Source organism: Podarcis tiliguerta (genome assembly GCF_965153285.1).
Source record: "Podarcis tiliguerta genome assembly, chromosome: 11".
Classification (NCBI taxonomy): Eukaryota; Metazoa; Chordata; class Lepidosauria; order Squamata; family Lacertidae; genus Podarcis; species Podarcis tiliguerta.
This window is the reverse complement of record NC_139544.1, coordinates 47530845-47551569: the sequence shown is the minus strand read 5'-3', so window position 1 is coordinate 47551569 and position 20725 is coordinate 47530845. Positions and strand designations below refer to the sequence as shown.

General features: G+C 39.9%; 2 protein-coding genes across 14 annotated transcripts in view; one reads left to right on the top strand and one right to left on the bottom strand.

The window, feature by feature from the left end:
• Positions 1-20725, top strand: part of TARS1 (threonyl-tRNA synthetase 1) — a 205249-nt gene that overhangs the window by 106697 nt on the left and 77827 nt on the right. The window lies entirely within an intron of this gene.
• Positions 4323-20725, bottom strand: part of NPR3 (natriuretic peptide receptor 3) — a 51436-nt gene continuing 35033 nt past the window's right edge. The window contains exons 5-9 of one of the 2 annotated variants that reach the window (XM_083402981.1): positions 20268-20403; positions 16561-16655; positions 13949-14081; positions 12006-12090; positions 4323-11142 (exon numbers count right to left, since the gene is read on the bottom strand). In XM_083402981.1, coding sequence (XP_083259107.1) covers positions 11031-11142; positions 12006-12090; positions 13949-14081; positions 16561-16655; positions 20268-20403 — 561 coding nt within the window. In that variant the 3' untranslated portion in view covers positions 4323-11030. Of the gene's footprint in view, positions 11143-12005; positions 12094-13948; positions 14082-16560; positions 16656-20267; positions 20404-20725 lie in introns of both variants that reach the window. The other variant, XM_083402980.1, reaches the window with a different exon arrangement.

The following is a 20725-nucleotide window of genomic DNA, read 5'->3' as shown; positions in this document are numbered from 1 at the left end:
AAATTAGTGTAGGAATTACAATTCAATGAATAATAAAAACAAAAACTGACAACAATGTGAGTGTTTGTATGTATACAGCTGTCTTCTTCCCTCTGGGATCATAGGATTCTATTGTTGATGCCAATTCTGCTAGAGCATGTTCTAAGATGGACATAGTCTAGACTCCCTATTAATTTTTCTAGCCATATTTTAGTGGATGGGCAGGGCAGCCAGATTCTTCTCAGAGCTCTAGCTCTAGCTATTGAAGGTAAAACTAGAGGCTCAAATTGTGAATGCTCTAATGGTGTTTTTTGCATACTGAACACAAGCAACACACACACACACACACACACACATATTTTGCTGTTTTTGTTTGTTGTTAACATTTTGCTTTCTTGACAGCACTGGGGCACAATAATGATGATTTTTTAAAAAAGTAATTCTCTGATAGAGGCAAAGTATTTCAGTGTTTCTATCTGTCTCAGCCCTGCCCTGGAGGTGCCCATGCTTCTAAATGTCTTTCAGTTCTCAGTCTCTGACTGCAGAGAGGATTATTAATGAAGCCTTTAAGATATTTATTCTTGCGTGGTGACATACCTACCTACCTATAAACATTTAAGGAATGGCAGGCTTTCTGGGAAGAAATTTCTGAGTCGATGCACCATAGCTTGAATCTAAAATACGTTTCCAAAGTGAATTGGCATTTTTAACACAGTGGGCTATTTACTGACTGTTGAAAGAATCTACCTCTGCCTAAGGATCATCAGTTTGATTTATATTTGGCTTGCTGCCCTGTTTTCTGGAAGAGGGTTTTTTCTGTCTGCACTCTGCAGGAATGAAGAGATTAACCAATCAAGCATTTTAAAATGTTTCAATATGATCAATTAATTTACTACATTTTTGCAATCTTACATTTTTTTTGGTAATATTTTATTGAAAAGATTTCAACTGTAAATAAAGTGATAAAAAGAGACGAAGAGAAGAAAAACAAAAAAGCACAAAAATGTGTAGAAAAATATATATGAATATATACAAAAAATATCCTAACCCATACATCCTAATCCATATATATTATTATCCTAATACATATGTAAATATTAATAGCCTACTACCTTTTGTATGGGACGTGGGTGACGCTGTGGGTTAAGCCACAGAGCCTAGGGCTTGCTGATCAGAAGGTTGGCAGTTCAAATCCCTGTGACGGGGTGAGCTCCCATTGTTTGGTCCCAGCTCCTGCCCACCTAGCAGTTCGAAAGCATGTCAAAGTGCAAGTAGATAAATAGGTACAGCTCCGGAAGGAAGGTAAATGGCGTTTCCGTGCACTGCTCTGGTTTGCCAGAAGCGGCTTAGTCATGCTGGCTCCCTCGGCCAGAAAAGCGAGATGAGTGCCGCAACCCCAGAGTCATCTGCAACTGGACCTAACGGTCAGGAGTCCCTTTACCTTTTGTATAAACTCATTCCAAATATTGTCATATTGTCCCAAGCAAAATCTACGTCTGTAAGCAGTCCATTCATAAGTTGTGAGTGTTATCATATTAGTGATCCATTTATTAAAGGGGATTATATCTTTATTCACCTTCGCCGCATCAAGCAGTTGGTCCCTTACCTTTCCCGCCCTGACCTGGCCACAGTGATCCATGCGACGGTCACCTCCAGGCTTGACTACTGTAATTCGCTCTACGCAGGGCTGCCCTTGAAGCTGTCCCAGAAACTCCAGCGGGTACAGAATGCTGCAGCGAGGCTCCTCACGGGGTCTCTGCCATGGGAGCATATTCACCCAGTGCTTTTCAAGCTGCACTGGCTCCCGGTGGAGTACAGGGTCAGATTTAAGGTGCTGCTTTTGACCTTTAAAGCCCTTCACGGCCTAGGACCCTCGTACCTACGGGACCGCCTCTCCTGGTATGCCCCACGGAGAGCCTCAAGGTCCATAAATAACAACACCCTAGTGGTCCCAGGCCCTAAGGAAGTTAGATTGGCTTCAACCAGAGCCAGGGCCTTTTCAACTCTGGCTCCGGCCTGGTGGAACGCTCTGCCTTATGAGACCAGGGCCCGGCAGGATCTGATTTCTTTCCGCAGGGCCTGTAAGACAGAGTTGTTCCGCCTGGCCTTTGGCTTGGAGCCAATTTGATTCCCTCCCTCCCTCTCTTTCTTTTTTCTTTTCCTTCTCCTCCTGCGATGAGGCTACATTTTAATATTTTAATGTTCCATTATTTTAATGTTGTATTTTACTTTTGTTTTTAAGTTGTAATCATTCATCTTGTTTTTATTATTGCTTGTAAGCCGCTCTGAGCCCGGCCTTGGCTGGGGAGGGCGGGGTATAAATAAAAAATTATTATTATTATTATTATTATTATTATTATTATTATTATTATTATTATTCCAGTTATCAATATCAGTCTTTTGGCTACCATTGGAGTACGTAGAATCAATTTTCATTGTTAACTTCCATACAATAGGTATATAGTTCAGAAGACATACCGGTAGTTTTAAGGTTTTCTGCATGACCCTGAAAGCTAGGAATTTGTTCTCATCTTTGCCATCGAAAGCTAGTATACAGTATAAATAAATTCCTGCACAAGTTCTAAGGAAGCAGTTGAGCTGCTGGGGGCAAACAGAAGCAGCTGAGAGGCTGACCGCTAGTGTTGGGAGTCAAGTACCTACCTGAGAGATATCAGGCAGGGAGTTAACATCTTCAGCATCTCCAAGCTCAAGTTAAAGGAATGTACAAAGCATCCTTCCTGTCAGATCAGAGTAAAGGTTCAGCTAGAATCTAAACCTCTGGAGTTTAGAAGGGAAGCATACTCTGGTGTCTGCCATCAGAGAGGAGAGCAAGAGCCACTGGAAGGTTGCGCCAAGGATGGCTGTTTGCTTGAAAAAGGGAAAATGCATCGCCACCACCCCAAAAGGGCACAGATTTGTCTAAATTTGGACACATGCCCCTTAAGGGAAGTATGCTCTGGTCCCATCCCTCAGCCAAAAGACTGCTGGGTTGTATGTGTGCATCAGTGAGAGTGGGGTCTTTTATATGTTTCCAAGCTACCTTCAGAATCATTTGACTGGAATGCAGAATATCAATCTTCAGCATGAATAACAGACCAGCCAGATGCTTTTGAGAAATCTGCAAGCAGAGCAGTAGCCCATACTTCTTGTTGCTCCCCCCACCCCCACCCCATTGACTAATTTTCAGAAACATATTGCTTCATATTAGGCATTGATGGACCTCTTCACTCCCATAAATCTGTGTAACAGTGGCCATTACAACGTAAGACTACAGATAAATTAAGAAGATTAGTGTGGATATGATCTCCCCTAGCCAACCTCCTTGAGCTGACAGGTTAGATTAGGCAATTAATATTCACTGACACTGAAGTTCTATATCATGGATGCCCAGCAGTCTATACAACAAAGCAATCTGCTCTTGCAATCTTGCATTTGCCTTTCTTCTTCTCTGCCTTTGCCTTGCCCCATACTTGACTGCACAGAGGCTGATAGATGTTAATCCCTGATACAGACAGTCATCACTGGAGATACTGGAACTTGAATAGGAATCTTGAGATCTTTGAACAACCTTTCATTAATTTTTTGTTTAAAGCATTTATATCATACAGGGCGACCCAAGAAATTTCTGTGCCAAACTGGGGCTAAACCCCAATTGAAAGGGATCTAGAAAATCTATTCCCTCCAGGAGCGCCTGGCTCTGATTGACAACCACCCACTCTAGAACCTTCCCCAGGAAAGGGAGGTGAGCAACCGAATGGTAGCTAGTTAGATTTTCCAAATCCAGGGTTTCTTGAGGAGTGGTTTTACCACTGCCTCCTTCAGGCAGGCAGGGACCACCTCTTCACGTAAAGAGGCATTAATCAACTCCCTGGCTCAGCTAGCTGTCCCTTCCTTGCTGGTTTTTATCAGCCAAATGTCCAGAGCACAAGTGGTCACCCTGACTGATTCAAGCACATATTCAAGCCTTACTAACTGAAACTCATCCAACACAACATGACTAGACAGTGCTCTGGACACCCAAGATTTATCTACCCATTTTTCTTGTTATTAAATGTTTATAATTATGAATAGTCCATTCCACTAATACCAACCAGTGTAGTATAAAACAGGGATAACCAATGTGACCCTTCCCCCGGACTTGGATTCCAGCAATATCTGGGGGGCAAGTTATCCAACCATTGTATAAAAGTCAACATATTTGAATGGGTGTGGATTTCTTGGGTGGTGGTAGAAAAGTGGCTATCTGAAAGATCTCCCCCAGCCATTTAAAATAAGTTTTCCTATTGTACGAATTGTTGTATAGCAAGGATTATCTTAACATATCACGAGAACACACTGTTAGGTGAATGTATAGGTTCATATCTTTAATGGAAGCCTTTTGTTATAATGTGGGAATATGACAATCTGTACTACTTGAAACGTTTACAAGAAAATGTACACACTTAATAGTCAATAGACACCAATATTTTGAATAAGAAACTTGTAAAAGAAATAAAAATACATCACACAGAGGTTACGTGTATCCACAGTCATGAATTCTGTCTCTACAGAAATGCAATAAATAAAATCACATCATATGCAAATAGTTCTACTTACATCAGTACAATATACTGTGCAGCTTTCCATTCATTTTTACCCAAACCAGTATTACACTTCTAGATTATCCAGTTTATTTTTCTACAATCATAACATTGCTCACAATAAAAGGGGAGGCAGAGACAAAGTTAAACCTCCACAATCTCTATCCTGAGTCTTTTTAGTTTTGCACATACTTTGCAGAAGGAAACCAAATCTTATCCTATGGCAAAAATTTAGCTTAGTTTTCTGCTCAAGGTCTATTAATATCTCACAAATGATTTTACAAAACAAAAATTTTAAGCCAGTATTGTTATTAGGAAAAAAGTAGATATGCTTCAAACTTAACGTCTGAGCAGCTGTTTTGAAAGAGATTCTAAAATCCAAACAGAGATCTATTGCAAGAGTAGTTGTTCAGTACGGTCCGTGATGGCCAACCTATATACATAGTGTGAATAGTAGCCATATAAGATTATGCTTTTCTTTTGTGTTTCGTTAGGTCTTGCAGTTAAGGTGGTATGATTAACAAATGCAGTGGCTTTTAAAATACATTCTGAGGCCTGCAATTCTCATTCACAAAAACACTCCCACAAGTACAACTAAAACATGGCAAGGATTTGTGCGCCTGTCAACTTATGAGGAAGGCACATTATGTCAAGCTGCTCCCAATTAGAGATTGACAAGCTCTCTGAGACTATCTCTGTTTAGCTCTGGAATTTCCCAAGGTTTCCTGGAAAGAAAAGGGAACCCCAATAACAATTTCCTGAATCAAACCAAGAGATCAGAAAAATGTCACCCCAATTCCTCAAACACATCCCTCATTGTTTCTGGCAGAGAAGGAATAGCAGCAGCAACAAGCAAGAGAGGTAAAAAGGTTGATGGTATAGCATGTGATGGACTATGGAAAGTGTTGTTCTTTGAAGGGGCCATGCAATTTCCAAAGATTAAGGTGAAAGGGGGTACTGCATTTTGGGGATGGGGAAAACTTTGGCGGATGTGCAGGGCAGGGGTTGCAATAGATATGGGCAGTGGAAGCTTGGAAGTCTATTCGCTCTTGGATTTTGCTCTGGGCAGGAGAGGAAGTTTGACCATTTAAAAAACACCCTTCTCCTTTTGTGGTGAATTTTCTTGGTCCCCAAAGTTTGATTCTGCGTGTTGCTCATGAGAACTCTGCTAACATAATTACTCCAAATCCTACACCCCATCTGACTTCGAGCACACACCTTTTGCACACATTGGTGACACCCCTGTGAAAGAAAATACGTGTGTGTAAACATCAGATTATGCACTTGGATTTTCTTCTTTGTTTTCTTTGGTGGCTGTAGCTCCTGTTTGGCTTTTCAAATCTCTTTTCATATTTGGAGAAGTAGACAAAAGGAATGTAGTGGTTTGATCCATGGAAATCAAAGCAGAAAGTCCAGAGGTACAAATGTGAATCATGTGAGCTTATGAACTTGGCTTCTCTTAATTGAGACCACTGCGAGCCATGGCTCTTGGAATGCCACTGAAATTGGAATGTTTAGTCTGACACTCCTCCTGTTGAAGTCAGAAACAAAATTCTAATTCCAGCTATCAGTGTCCATCTCCCTAAGCATTTAATAGCAAAGGAAAAATGTCATTTTCTTATTTGTTTAGGAACTGCAGTCATGCCAGAAATGACACACAAAGCAGTGTACAATACTAAAAATTAAAAGTAAAATTATTATGGTCATGCTTACTATCTTATAAACCATTATAAACTGTTGGCACAACATTATCACAGATATGGAAAGGAAATGTTATAACACCCTGTAGCCCCTAATAACTTCTTCTATAATACCATTCATTGGTTTCTGTAAGTAATTTGAGAACTTCATTGTTCAGCAGAACAAGTAATTCAGAAAATAAAACTAATAGTCTAGCATATACAAGTTGCATCCTATTCTGAATGATATAAAATAAACTTTTAAAATCTGCTGTCTTTATGACGTATTCACTAAAGGAAGTAGTAAGACATAAGAATATATGAGTTAATGATACTCTCCATGATTTGGAATGATTCTATGTCTTTGTGTATTCCAGTTTAGATTTTTTTAATTTTCTCCTTAGAAATTGCCTACTAGATACATTTACTTTGCTTGCTCAATAATCTTTTAGGAGATGTACGCTCTGGAAACACTAAGCAAGTGTTGTTGTTACTCTATAAACCATCTATTACATCACATAGTAAATCCCCATAATAAAAGCACTGTAGCTTAGTATATGAATCTCAAAAGTATCAAAAGTCACCAGAATATTTTAGCCTTTGACTTATGTGAATATTAGTAGTTACTGTAAATTTTACAGTGTAAAAGTTTAAAGGAGCACCTTTCAAAAATTCTTTACATGCTATAAGTGTTTGTGTGCACCAGAAAGAAAGTGTTTAGGAAGAAACAGTTTTGTATTGATAAAACAAGGTATCTATACAGCAGTTCATTTCAGAAAACCTCATTTTGAGTTTGTTTTCAAGATCAAATGCAATGAATCTTTGTGTAAAACTAAGCTGCTTCAGAATTACCACAGCCTTGTTCTTTACAGCTAAATTCAGAGATTCTCCCTTTAACCCCTTCATTCTAGCCTAGCAAAAATTAGTCTTTGGAGGCAATAATGTTCCAAAACAGTCTTATTTGGAAACAGTATGTCTGTCAGTTCACTAATGTAGGAGTAATGTGGTTCTTTGGATGATGCTTATGCCAATTTTCTACTAACACAAAAATAGAAAAGAGGAAATTGATAAGCCAATTCTTTTCACTGGTTCAACTTGTTGGCCAACATGAAAGTTTGAATATCCTAAAGGGCTGTATTGCATTGGAAAACATGACACACCCACCAACAGCTGCTGGTTCAATAAAATGTGCATCCAACCTTCTTTACTGTCTTTCTTTCAGTTGGCTCAGTGTTAGTACTTAGATTCTTGTACAGTTACAGTCTTTAAATTAAATTCCAGCACATCCTTCTGTGTACTCTTTGTAGATTTTGGCAACAATCCACTGCAGTTATGTGCTGCTTGATTTTAAACTGGACAAAGCAATTGAAATTAAGCATACCTATTGGTCTATTTATTGTGTATGCTTTATGCATGTATGATTCATTTTAGTGAAGAATGCTTTGGTAGTGTTTTAATTTTATTATTCCCTTGAAAAGTCTGAAACCTAAGAATAGTATTAGCACTGGAGAACCAGCTGGAATGCTCAAGGAATTGGGGGGGGGGGGGGAATAGCATACACTGACTTAGGAAAAGAGCAGAAGATTGCTGGGAAAAAACTGACAGTGGTTTTCAAACTATGTTCCAAGGAACTCTCATGTCCCTGGAAGTTATTAGGGCATCCTCTGTAAGAAGGTAAGCAAAAACTGACAAGCTTCCCTGAAACTGACAAGCTTCCCTGAAATACAGCTAGACCTCCATCTTCCCCTGCAATGTGCAGCTACAGGAAAAGGTTGGATGTGTTGTAGCTCTTAAGTTACACACTCCACTATTTATGTAGCGTAGCTGTGAGACCGAATAGGAGTCACCAGTGTCTGCATGAGGCTGAATGCATACCCTAAAACATGCACCAGAATCATCTACAATGTTCAGGGGGCCAGTGAGGTGCTCCACCATAAAGAGGAAAGAATAGCCACTTCTGCTGGATGGCAGACAAGGACACACAGATACCCTTGCCAGCAGGAGACATGAAACAGTGGTAGAAGCAGGAAGTAGCACCTTACAGGTGTGGGGCTGCTGGGAATGACCAGGAGTGTCCAGAACTCTTGCTGCTTCTCTGGTAACCACTAGCTGGTTCTATTGGGAACCATGTCGGAGCTCCTTGACAAATGAGTCAATATAGAGAGATCTCTGAAGACTGACATTAGAAAGATAAAAACTGATCTTATAGTATTTTTAAACCAATGTAGGTAAGAGGGATTGTTGTTGTTAAAACCTCCATATTCATGTACCCTTCCAATAAAATAGATGGTTATATTATTCCTTTTAGAGAAATCTGGGATTATTAGCATGAAGTCTCTCAACCCCTATATTGGGATGGGGAATCTCTGGCCTTCCAGATGTTACTGGAGTCCTACTCTTAACACTTCTAACCAACAAGGTGAGCGGTCAAGAATAGTGGAAGCTTTGGTTCAGCAACATCTGGAGGACCACAGCTTCCACAGCTCTGTTCTATATCATCAAAGGAATCTTGCCACTGAATGAGAATTCCATGACTGGGGAAAGAAAGAAGGGGAAGGGGCGGACTGGCCCAATATGCAAAAGTCAAATATACTACTTTTATTTACATATAAGAAGATCTGTGCTCATTATTATTCACACTTTTAAAAAAGAAAAGAAAAATAGCTCTTCAAATGTGCTCTCACTTTGACTTTCCAAGGTGAAATAAAACAACCTCAAATAGACATTTTTTTCTTAATAGAAAAATATGATAATACCTAAAAAATAACATGTTAGCCAGATGTCACTTTTTATACAACAAAAAAGTTTGGAGTTGCCTTTACTGTACAAAACCACTCTAATACTTAATATTTACATAGTTTGGGCTACACTCAGGTCTCAAAGATGGCCATGGGGTGTTTGCTTCCAGCTGAAGAATTTGAAGCAGGGATGATATATTGCATCCTCACTCTGTACTCATTTTTCTCAGAAGTAAGTACCACAGATTTTAATGGAACATGCTGCTGAGTAATGGCCTGATTATTTTTTAAAGCTGTATTATTCAGTTCCTAAGATTCTCTCATCTGCACAGCTGTTATGCCCATACATCTACACAAATCAATATTCTTGCCTTGCCCATTTCTTCCCATTTTAGCAGTGGGAACCAAAAGGCTAAGGAAGCAGAAGGGCAACCTGGTGGAGACAAAACCAGAGGAGCCAGAACTTCTAGCTGTTTTGTATTTTTGTGTGTACATATCTCTATGTACATAAAGAGATCAGCCAAAGGTTCTTTGTCTGAGGCAAGGATCTCATTTACTGTTATTGGCCTAGTCTACACATAAAGCAGGATGAGATGGGAATGAGCTGACAGATTGGACTATACTACTTCAGAATGCAGGTAAGGGAAATCATATTTCTGAATGCTTCCCTGTGTAAAAAACAATATTTACGCAGAAACCTAGCATGGCTGTGAAAGGGAGCCTAGACTTTTCTCAATTTTTCATGTTGCCCCCTCTTGCTCAGTTATGGGGAAGGATTCAACTAATGAATCACATCAACAGAAGCCCTACGCAAGGGCTTCTGCTTGTGCAACAGGGCTTTCCTTTCCTTCTTCTCCTGCGTGCCCCATATCCCCTGAAACTGGCACAGGGGTGGGAGAACCCCCAAAACAGTGCATGGGGGAGGAAAGTGGGGACTGTTGAATCTGGCAAGCCACAATGCTTGCCCTTTTGGAACAATCGCCTTAGTTCTACACTCAGTTCCTTCCTTTGTGTGTGGCTTTTTTTAATAACTTGGAGTACAGTATTCAGAAATGGCACCTCCTCTCAACTCATCTGTATTCTGAAGTTGTAAGACCACTTTACCACCTCAGGGTTCTTTTACCTAGTGTCACATTATGTGCAGATCAGGCCTGCCTCTTTTCTGGAAATGGTTCATGTTTATTTTACACAAGAAACACCCAACAGATTAAAAAGCAGGAGACATGTAACCAGTGAATGTATAATCCTACAGTGATCTCTATGACAGGAACCCTGCAGAATCCATATATAGGTCATGAAAATGATACAGAAGAGGGAGCTTTCTTGAAACAAAAATGCCATGTAAATGGAAGTTCTCTTAAACCCAAACATCCCCAGGAACACAGGCAAGAAGTTGTTCTGTTTAGACCAATACACAACATATTTGCAAAGGAATCCTTTCACAGGGAATGCTATTAGAATGATATCAAAAACTAATTTGTTGTGTAAGTAGGTCCTCAGAACCAAATACTATCTTTCCACTGCCTTGGGATTTCTTCTGTTCTATAAAAATGCTTCTGCTCCTTTCCCATAAATTGTATTGTTTTTTACTACCTCACACTTTCCTTTGCTCAATTCTAATCTCCACTATTCAATGCTGAACAATACTAAAAAGCAGCACCTGTGTCTCTGAAAACACATTCCTTTTATAATCTGGTATGAGGTACAGCTAATGAAGGTCCGCTGAATGAACCGTCACATTTCCAAGAAACAAAATGGCTGACCACAGCGACTTGTCTTGGATACACACCAAGTGTCAAAACCATCTTGGCGGGGGGGGGGGGACACACTTGTTCTTTTGTCATTTTCTTTTCCACAAGATAAAAAGGCCACGTGGAATAATGTGGCTAGTAAATCATTCCTGAGTTTCTGAAAGAAATTAAGACAGAGTTACTCTACTTTTAAAATGCTGAGTCCTTAATAAGCTTCTTCTTTTCTGTTGCTGTCTTTGGTAGTGTCCATTTGTCTACAGATTTCCTCCACACACACACAAAAACAGTTTGTTTCTCCTTACTTCATGCAGCAGAAAAGTGAGACCTTATAGAGTCCTCTCGTAATTGCCAGTGCTTGCCGATGTTGTATTCTTCCAGTTGACTTCGCCTCTCAATAGTTATTTTGTATTTTTTTCTGCAAAAAAGAAATGGGTAGCACAGGGTAAGAAAACCTCCTTCAGTTTAGGATAATTAGGAATATAACTCCCTTCACAAAAGAATGTCTGTGAAGTACAAATGTGTTCCTAATGATAAATGAGATGAATGAATACCATTGCCAAAAGATTAAAGAGGTGTGCCTTGAAGCATTTTTGCCTGATCTCAAAGTTAAGTTATATTCAAAGATTTCAGACAAATTGAATATTCTTCCACAGATCTGAAACTAAGTGAGCAGGAAGCCAGTATAAAGTGCAACAGATGCTTTGAAGTTAGGGCTGCAAATAGTGGAACCATTTAGTAGTTAGTTCTCTCAAACAGTGTTTTTTTTTAAAGAAGATTGCAGCATATGGCTTCATATTGTTCAGTGGAATAGATTGCTTGCTACCTCACACTGTTAAATATCATTTGTGTTCTGTATTTGTGTTCTTCAGTGAAACTGGGACTGCGCCATTAAAGTCCACTCATAATTCAGTAAAATCTAAATACTCAAACATATCTAATTTGCTAATTAACTGTTATTCTGACTAAATTCTTACATGTTACTGCCAAAAAATATTTATAGATCTCGTTTACAAGTAATAAACACTGAATATATCTTACACTAACGGAATAATAATACAATTGCAACTATAATAAAACAGAGTGCAACACAAAACTGCTCATAAAGGTCACAACATTAAAAAATCAGCAATATTAAGTACCCGTCCACTCCTCAAAATAAATAAAGCACAATCTGCCCCACAGATGATTCAACAAACCATGGCTTGTTTCTCTAATGATTGATTTGCTTTATACAAATTATAAAATGTAGGCAATATTTCCTCCCAAAACAGAACCAACCTGAAAAAGTAGAAAGCCATCAACAATCCTGCTCCTAGCAAGGCACCCACAACAATTCCTGTAACTGCTGACTCTCCTAGACCACCTGCTTGAAAAATTAAAAAAGAAATAACCAATAGCAAATCACAAAGAAATATGTTCAAGCTCACAGAATGACTGAATAAATGATCAATGTAATATTATAAACAAATCTATTCAAAATCCATTTTGAAAAGTGCCCAAAGAACATTTTCTATAGTTCCAACTGCTTTTATTATCTTCCTTTATGTTTACCTTGGAGCTTATTGTTGTCACACTCTGATATGCTGTTTTTTGCTGTGATTTTCGTGTGTGTGTGTGTGTGTGTGTGTGTGTTGAAATGGTTCATCCATGCAATTCAAATCTCAAATTTATAAAAATCTGCCTTCTTTTATATTGATGCTGGGAGATAGGGAGTGAGCCAACAACATGACTACCACCTTGGCTGCATTGTGGGACCTGCTCCTTGGTCAGCTAGCAAATGCCAGCTGGGCATGGATAGGAGATGGAAAGGGAGTGAAGCTAGGTGGTGAATCATCTGCCATGCATACAAAAGGTCCCAGCCTCAATCCCAGGCATTTCCACCTAGGACTGGGTAAGACTCTGGAGAACTACTGCCAGTCAGTGTAGACAGTATTGCGCTAGGTGGAGCAAAGTTCTGACTTGCTCTAAGGAATTCAATCCATCTGGTGCACTTCTGGACTATAAATTCTGGTTCCTATCCTGGTGGGGATGGGGTGGAGAGTTCTTAAATTGCCCTCCCACTCTCCCTAATTCTTGGATGTTTCTTTCTTCTGCTTGCTTACTTTGTTATGGGCTAATTGCCGGTCACTGGGTGATAGTGCCAGGAAGGAATTTTACCTAAATTCCTAATCAACCGTTTGGTTCCAGTTTTGTTTTTTTTGCCTGCCTCCTAACAAGGATATTTTCTTTCACAGTGCTTTCAGTCTCTTGCATCAATAATTGTATGACAACTTGCTCTACCCACTGGGGCCCTGGGCAGGGAGCATAGTTTGAGAGCAGGTGGGAGTGATTTCACTGAATGCCTTCCTTGGGCTCTGGGGGTAATGTCTCGCTTCTGGACCATTTTGGGTACCTTGGTACCATTTACATTCTATGGTTGGTCACAGCAGGTAGGAAGAGCAGTCTGACTTTCCTCTTGACATCAGTTAAGCTATAAGGCAGGCTGCCAGAATGCTTTGGTTCCCTCGGCCATTCTATGCCAAACGTTTCAACGCTTAATAAACTCTGGGCCTGATTCATTCTTGTGCCTGTTCAGCATTTACACTCACCTCATGACAGCTTCATTTCACCTGCATCTCTGTATCTTCTCCCATTTACTCCTTTATCCCACCTAGCTCCACCTGCAGCACCACTATTCTCTTCTGGGGGTTTCAGCAAAGTTATTTGTTTGTTTGTTTGTTTAATATCCCACCTTTCCTCCAAGGAGCTCAAGGTGGTGCACATAGCTCTCCTGCTCCCCGTTTTATCTTTACAACAACCCTGTGAGGTAGTCGGGCTGAAATACAGTGACTGGCCCAAGGTCACCCAGTGAGTTTCTTTGCTGAGTGGGGTTTGGAACCCTGGTGTCCCAGGTCCTTCACTCTAACCACTGTACCACATTGGCTCTCTGCTTTGCAACCTTTTGCTTGGGAAATCTTGATGCTATTGCCAATATACAAAACCATTTGCACATACCCACTTTGCCAGTGTTCCATCTTCACATTTTGAAAGAAACTATCCCAGATTTTCCCATGAACATTAGCTATACGTAAATTGAGCCTCAGTAAATTTCCTCTGGTCAAGTTGTTATTTGTAGTATTGATATTGATACAGAAGTGTATCTGAGAACAAGCGCAATTCCTTAACATGGACTGCTGTCTGTTGCAGATTTGGAAAGGAGAAGTTAACCTCAGTAAACTTACATGATTTGCAGGGTGTGTTGCTTGGGTGTTCCAAACCTCGGCTGTCATCTGTTCTTGCTTTGAGCTTCCAGGGGTAATTTACATTTGGAAGCATTTCAAGCCGTCCATGCTTTCCATAATAGTTCCAAATAACCTGTGAAGAAAATAGATATATAGCAAAATGACAGTCTATTTCCAACCAGCTTCTGGAAGTAGGGAGAAAACTGGGGTATATCAGCTAGCTTAATCTCTGTTATATATAACATACACTTTTCAGAATTGCATCCAAAAATCCATCAATTGAAAGACATAATTGCTGGAGCCAGGCATTTTTGGATCATAAATCCCTACTTGTCCCATTCTGAAATTTGGAGGGACCAAATGTCCAGCACATAAACTTTTGTTTACTTCACCGAATGGTGTGTAAATTATTGCTGTCATTTGTGTATGGCTATCAGAGCCCTTTGGGCTATGTGCTTGGCTCTTGTTCTCTACCACCACACCTCTATTTTTTGTTGTCCCAAACTACTCTGTTTTTCTTTAAAATGTATGTTTACTTCATTTTAGGTTCATTTTATTTATCATATTCTAGACACCAAATTATCAGATAAAGAGTTGCTGGTCAAGCCTAAATTGGTTTGGCTGCATTCCGCTTAGAAACGAAGGTTTTCATGACCAGTGGGAATGAACCTTCCAAATAAACTAATATTACCACCAGTGCCATCAAAGAGAGGTCAGCATTATAAATTAGGATGAGACAATCCCAGCAAAATGAATGATGTCAACAAACACAAAATGGAAAGAAGCTGGAATGTGACATGAGTGAGGCTTCCAAAGGGAAACAGAAAGGATGTACTAAATATACAAAAAAGTCTAATCATGCAATTGCTGGATTTCCTGTCATAGATGAGAGATGCACATGGATATATGTAGAGACTGGGGTCAATGTTATCCTTCCCATGTGCACTTCCCCTCCACTCCAAGGTTTTGGGTTAACAGGCTGTGTCCTTCAGCCTTTCCTCAGATGTCTTCTGGACCTGTAATAATCTTTATAGTTCTTTTCTGACATCTTCCATGTTATCAGTCAGTCAGGTCTTTGTGTATGGCCAAGGCAGCACAATATTACACACACAAATCAATCAACAGCAACATAACTGCAGTACAAACAGTCTGGTTGACACCAGATCAAACCAATTCACTGTCCTTACAGTTAACAGGTTTATATGTACAATTTCCCAACTAATCTTAGCAGTTTATGCAGCAAATGGCATTACTGTACTTTATAAGCCATTATTTCCATTTTACCAACATTATTCTTGAAATGTAACCAGCTGCGGCTGCTGACCCCTGAGGCTGGTGGGGTGAAGGACTGAGCAGAGGGCAGGGCAGCTAACTGCGGATGGGGCTGGGGTAGGCAAAGCCAGGGGTCACCATGGGCCAGCCACATGTGACACAGAGATGCAGGCAGGCAACCAGGCAGGCACGCATGCAGACACATGCAAACAGTTTAATTGGTGGTGAGAAACAGCAAGATTTGGGTCTGGGAGGGGAAATACACAGGTTAAGGAATGGAGGGGAAGGAAAGAGGGACTAGTGCTAGGCATTCTGATTTTTAGCTCACTGTGACATTCTGATTTTTATAGGATTGCAGTTTAAGGCATTTATATTTTTGAGGCTGAAGTTCTATGTGTTTAACGAGGAGGAAGCTCAACTAAACAGCAGATTTTATGTCTGAATGAATATGCAAAGGATTGTTCTGTATAAGGCAAATAGTTTGATTTTATACACTCACTAGCTATAAGTGATCCATGTTATATCATTAAAGGTTAAAGCAGTAGAATAAGTTTAGTGCTGATAAGAAATTAAGAGCTGAATATATTTCTGTTTTACCCTGGGAAATTTGCTTCCCATGGCTTCAAAATTTCCAGAAAATTTCACCTCTCTGCTGCCTCATATTTAGTTTCTTGTTCACTGCAACTAAAACCTTCTGAACAATGCCACTGTCTAGGATATATATGATATATATATCTGGATTTTCACTCTAGCATGTAATATTGGTTGAATGCTGTCTTTAATTTCTACAGATGAAGACCATGACATTTGTAAACCAAGGACCCTGTAGTGCTATTATGCAATTGTAGTGTTTAATTTCACAGTACCAATACTCAAGGCACTCTCCTTTGGCCTCATTGTATCTCCTGCTTTTGATGACCAGCCTAGCTAAACAAGGTCACGAATACTTTTCATTTTCTTCGAAAATGTATGCAGTCTCCCACATTCATTAAGATCTTGAATTCAAGAGTCTAGGTTGCCATATCATATTTTTCAGGCTGATGATGATCCAGTAATAATCCAGTAAGAAAGTGTGTGTGTGTGTGTGTGTGTGTGTGTGTGTGTGTGTTTTAATGGCAGTTTGTTCCAATCCCTGCACATCAAGCTTTCTTATGAGGTTCTGCTGAAGGGTTAGTAAGAAGGACTTGTAACAGTGACCAGTCTAAATTCTTTCCTTAATTGGTTTAGTAGAAATGGAGACTGCAAGAGACATAATATGTCTTGCCCACGGTAGAGTCAATAAACATTTTGCCACTGAATCCTTGTTCCACCCTAGCATTTAGCATTATTTCAGCACTTACCTGCTGCATTCCAGTTTCTGGATCAGTCATTGCAATCACAGAAAAATCTCCATATCTTTCTCCATTGGCATCTATGGATACTGGCCCTGCAATGCCTAGAGAGTGGCAGGTGAGAAATTTAAAAATTAATGAGTTGACAGCACATAATGCTTCCAAGAAAAGCAAATGGCAGAATTATTAGAGACTGATATGGCAGGAAACCTCATTAGTCTTCCAGTACTTCTGTTGGCATTCCAAAAGAAATTGTAATTTTACCTCTGGGGCTGCATTCCTAAAATTCCTAACATTTCTTCTCTCTCTCTCTCTCTCTCTCTCTCACACACACACACACACACAGCCTGCGGGGCTTAAGTCCTATTTCAGAACCCCTATTTTGCTGATTTTTAAAAAGCCATTAAGGGGCAAAATAATTTTACACAGGAAAGTCTAGGCCCTGGAATATTTGAGGAAGCTAATAGTTTAATGCATCTACTCGTCTGAACTCAAAAGGCAAGCAAAGAGTCCTACTAATAATACCTTTATTGTCATTGTACAACCTGTGTACAATGAAATTAAACAAGCCTCCCCCCCAAAAAAAACACTCAATCTCTTATCGAATGTATCAATCTCTAATACATTCACCCTTTGAGATGGCATAGCGTATTTTGAGAAAGGGTGGCAACTATGAGGCTAGAAATCCTTAACAGCATGTTAAGTTCTTCCAGCTACCCTTCTATCCTCACAGCAACTCTGTGAAGTTGGTTGAGAGACAGAAACTGGCTTAAGGTCTCTTCAGTCTAAATCCAGCACTACTCACTGCACTACACTGGCTATCTTCATAAGCAGTCCCATGTTTACTGCACTGGTATAATGCATGTAATATGCATATGGTACTAGAATTTTTAGTTTTTAAAGTAAAATCAACATTACTGATACATTTAGGATAATGGTATCCTGCTTTGTAGCCCTGAAAGGCTCTCTAATTAAGTTAATAAAAGGTTCTTACAATAAAAATCACATTCAAGTTGAGTATCAGGAACAGAAATAACATCATCCTCGGGCTTCTTTGGTGCAGCCCTTCAATTTCTGTCTATTATAATTTTCTATTATTCTTATTTATTTCATTTGTGAATCACTTCCCATAAAACATTCCAAAGTGATGTATACAGTAAAAAGATAGCTACAAACAATTTCAATTCAGTACAGACACAGATTGGGATCCCCCCCCAAAAAAAATCCTCCTGAAAGATTTGTTGGGCAAGGAAAGAGCTTCAATAGGCACCAAAATGATAACATAGATACTGCTAATCTGTTATGCGGTGGGAGGGAGATCTGAAGGGTAGGTGCAACCACACTAAAGGCCTGATTCCAACATCATGCAGAATGGCCCTCCTGAGGAAATGGCATCTGAAGGAGGCCCACTCCTGTAGAGTGCAGTGATTGGCTGAAAATATAAGGCATGAGACATGAGACAGCAGATCCCACTGATGCAAGAGAGCAGCTAAACTCTCTTAACCCATGATGGAGATGACTCCTTCCCCTGCTGGTAGTTGGCTAACCCATCACTATTTGTTACTGTCTTTTGATCTACAGTGGTGCCTCGCAAGACGAAAAGAATCCGTTCCGTGAGTCTCTTCGTCTTGCAGTTTTTTTCGTCTTGCGAAGCAAGCCCATTAGCTTAGCGGATTAGCGCTATTAGCGGCTTAGCGGATCAGCTGATAAGCGGCTTAGCGGATCAGCTGATAAGCGGCTTAGCGGCTTGGGAAAAAAGGGGGGGGGGGAGGAAAAAACCCCCGCAGGAACTCGCAAGACATTTTCGTCTTGCAAAGCAAGCCCATAGGAAATTCGTTTTGCGAAGCACCTCCAAAACGGAAAACCCTTTTGTCTAGCGGGTTTTCCATCTTGCGAGGCATTCGTCTTGCGGGGCACCACTGTACTGAGGTTTGGATTATGTGGATTATTGTTGGGGCTCAATGTGTTGAGCTCCTGGATCAGTAAGGTAAAAGGTAAATGACCCCTGAACGCTTAAGTTCAGTCAAAGGCAACTATGGGGTTGAGGTGCTCATCTCGCTTTCAGGCTGAGGGAACCAATGTTTGTCCACAGAGAGCTTTCCAGGTCATGTGGTCAGCATGACTAAACCGCTTTTGGCGCAATGGAACACCGTGAGGGAAACCAGAGCACACAGAAATGCGTTTACCTTCCTGCCACAGCAATACCTATTTATCTACTTGCACTGGTGTGCTTTTGAACTGCTAGGTTAGCAGGAGCTGGGACAGGATAAATTTATTGTCCTTTCCAACCAAATGCCTCTCCATTACTGTGAGAAAGAAAAACTCACTGAAACCGAGAAAGTGGTCCATTATGTTTTTCATAGCTGTTCCAATTTCAGAACTCATTGTTGGGTTCTTATCTAAAGGAAATATTTCCTTTCAGTTTAAGTACTTCCACTGGAAATTGTGGTAATCTTACACTGTAAGAAATGACAGATGTATCTGGCAAGAGCAGCTTGGTCTTACCAGTAAGGTCCAGCTGACCTTACAAAGTTTAATGCACGGGTGTGTGTTCTGAAGTTTGAACATATTCATAGATTCTAAGATTGGCAGGATGTGGGTGGGGCAGAAGGGCCCAAAAGGTTTGGCACTGAAAACCCTGAACACTTTGGCATGCACAATCTAAAATAGCAAATGGAGACCTTGAAACATTTCTGAATGCACACACAAAAAGCTGTTCAAAATCTAATACAGCAAAGAAAAGGAAGGGGGGCTTGGCATTTTTGCATTTTTATTAAACCCAGCTTTTCAGTTATAAAACCTAAATGGAAAAGATGAAGCAATGTAAGGAAGCATGCTAATATATGCACATGAAAGAGTCAAGTGGCTGCAATCTTCAAAAACAAGGAAGGAGCCAAGAACCTTAATGATGACAGCTAACCTATTATTATAAGGGATTTCTTTGTATAAAAAATTACTGACAGTGATGCTATAAAAATATAGACAACAGGGGGCTATTTAATGTAGTTTCTTAATATCTAGTGTGCAGGCAAGCTATCTGTACACCCTGTTTAAACATGTCAGAGTCTCCATTTTTGTCTGTGTTGTCCCTGTTAATACATAAGTATGTGTAGATAACCAGAGGTAGGGAGAACCTTCCAAATACAATATGTGAGGCATAAGGTGGTATGTAAAGGAGTGATAAAAAGCTGTCACTGCACATTTAGATGGAAACCATTATCTTCTTACCTCCTTATTATAAGCTGCCTCTTCTTTTTTGTACCAATAATTATCTACTAGGAATCCTTAATTTATATCTCATCCTTTCAAGGAACCACATTATTCATGGTTCTACCCCCTTCCCTCCCTTTTTATTGATGGAAACAGCACAACACAACACAACAAGGGTGGGGGTCTTTTCCACCCTGAGCCCCACATTCCAGCAGTAGGTGTGCCAAAGCAAAAAAGGGAATTGTAACCCCATACGTCTGTGTGTGTGTGTGTGTGTGTGCGCGCGCCCGCGTGCACCCCCCCCCCACTGTAATTTGCATTGGAGAGAAAAGGACTATTTAACAACCAGTGGGGAATGGACGCTCCCTCATTTTTCACTTTATGGTATGCTATCAGCAGGAGGGGGCAAGTTTTAATTTTAAGAAGCTAGATGGTACAACCAAAAAGTTACAGATTTTCCCAAGACTGGACAAACAAAATTACATCAAACACTTGATTATTCCTACCTTCATATGTCCTATTCCATGTCTGATGGACAATCTTTTCTCCATCTTTCTTAGTGAAGCCATTCTTCAAAACTTCCCGTAAAGCCAGAACATAGAGGATAATAGCATCATGGAATCCTTCCACAAACATGTTAACCTAAGGACAAAACAAAGCTTTATTATTATACTGGGCCATAACAAAGCAGATGTTTGCAACATTCAGCAAAATCCCACAATTTCTACAAATTGCTTAAGAAACTCAATTAAATAGAAAAAAACCAAGTAAACTTAGTATGTCTCAGAAAGTGGTAAAAATATATCCCAGCATTTCTCCTTATTGATAAAACATCTACATTCAAACTATGGAGCCAAACAGAATGTCATTCTTCAGAAAATTTTAAATGGGCTATGTACCGTACTTTTTCAAGATTATTGTATTTAAGTCACTTATGCCAAGGGTAGCAAGCCTGTGCCCCATG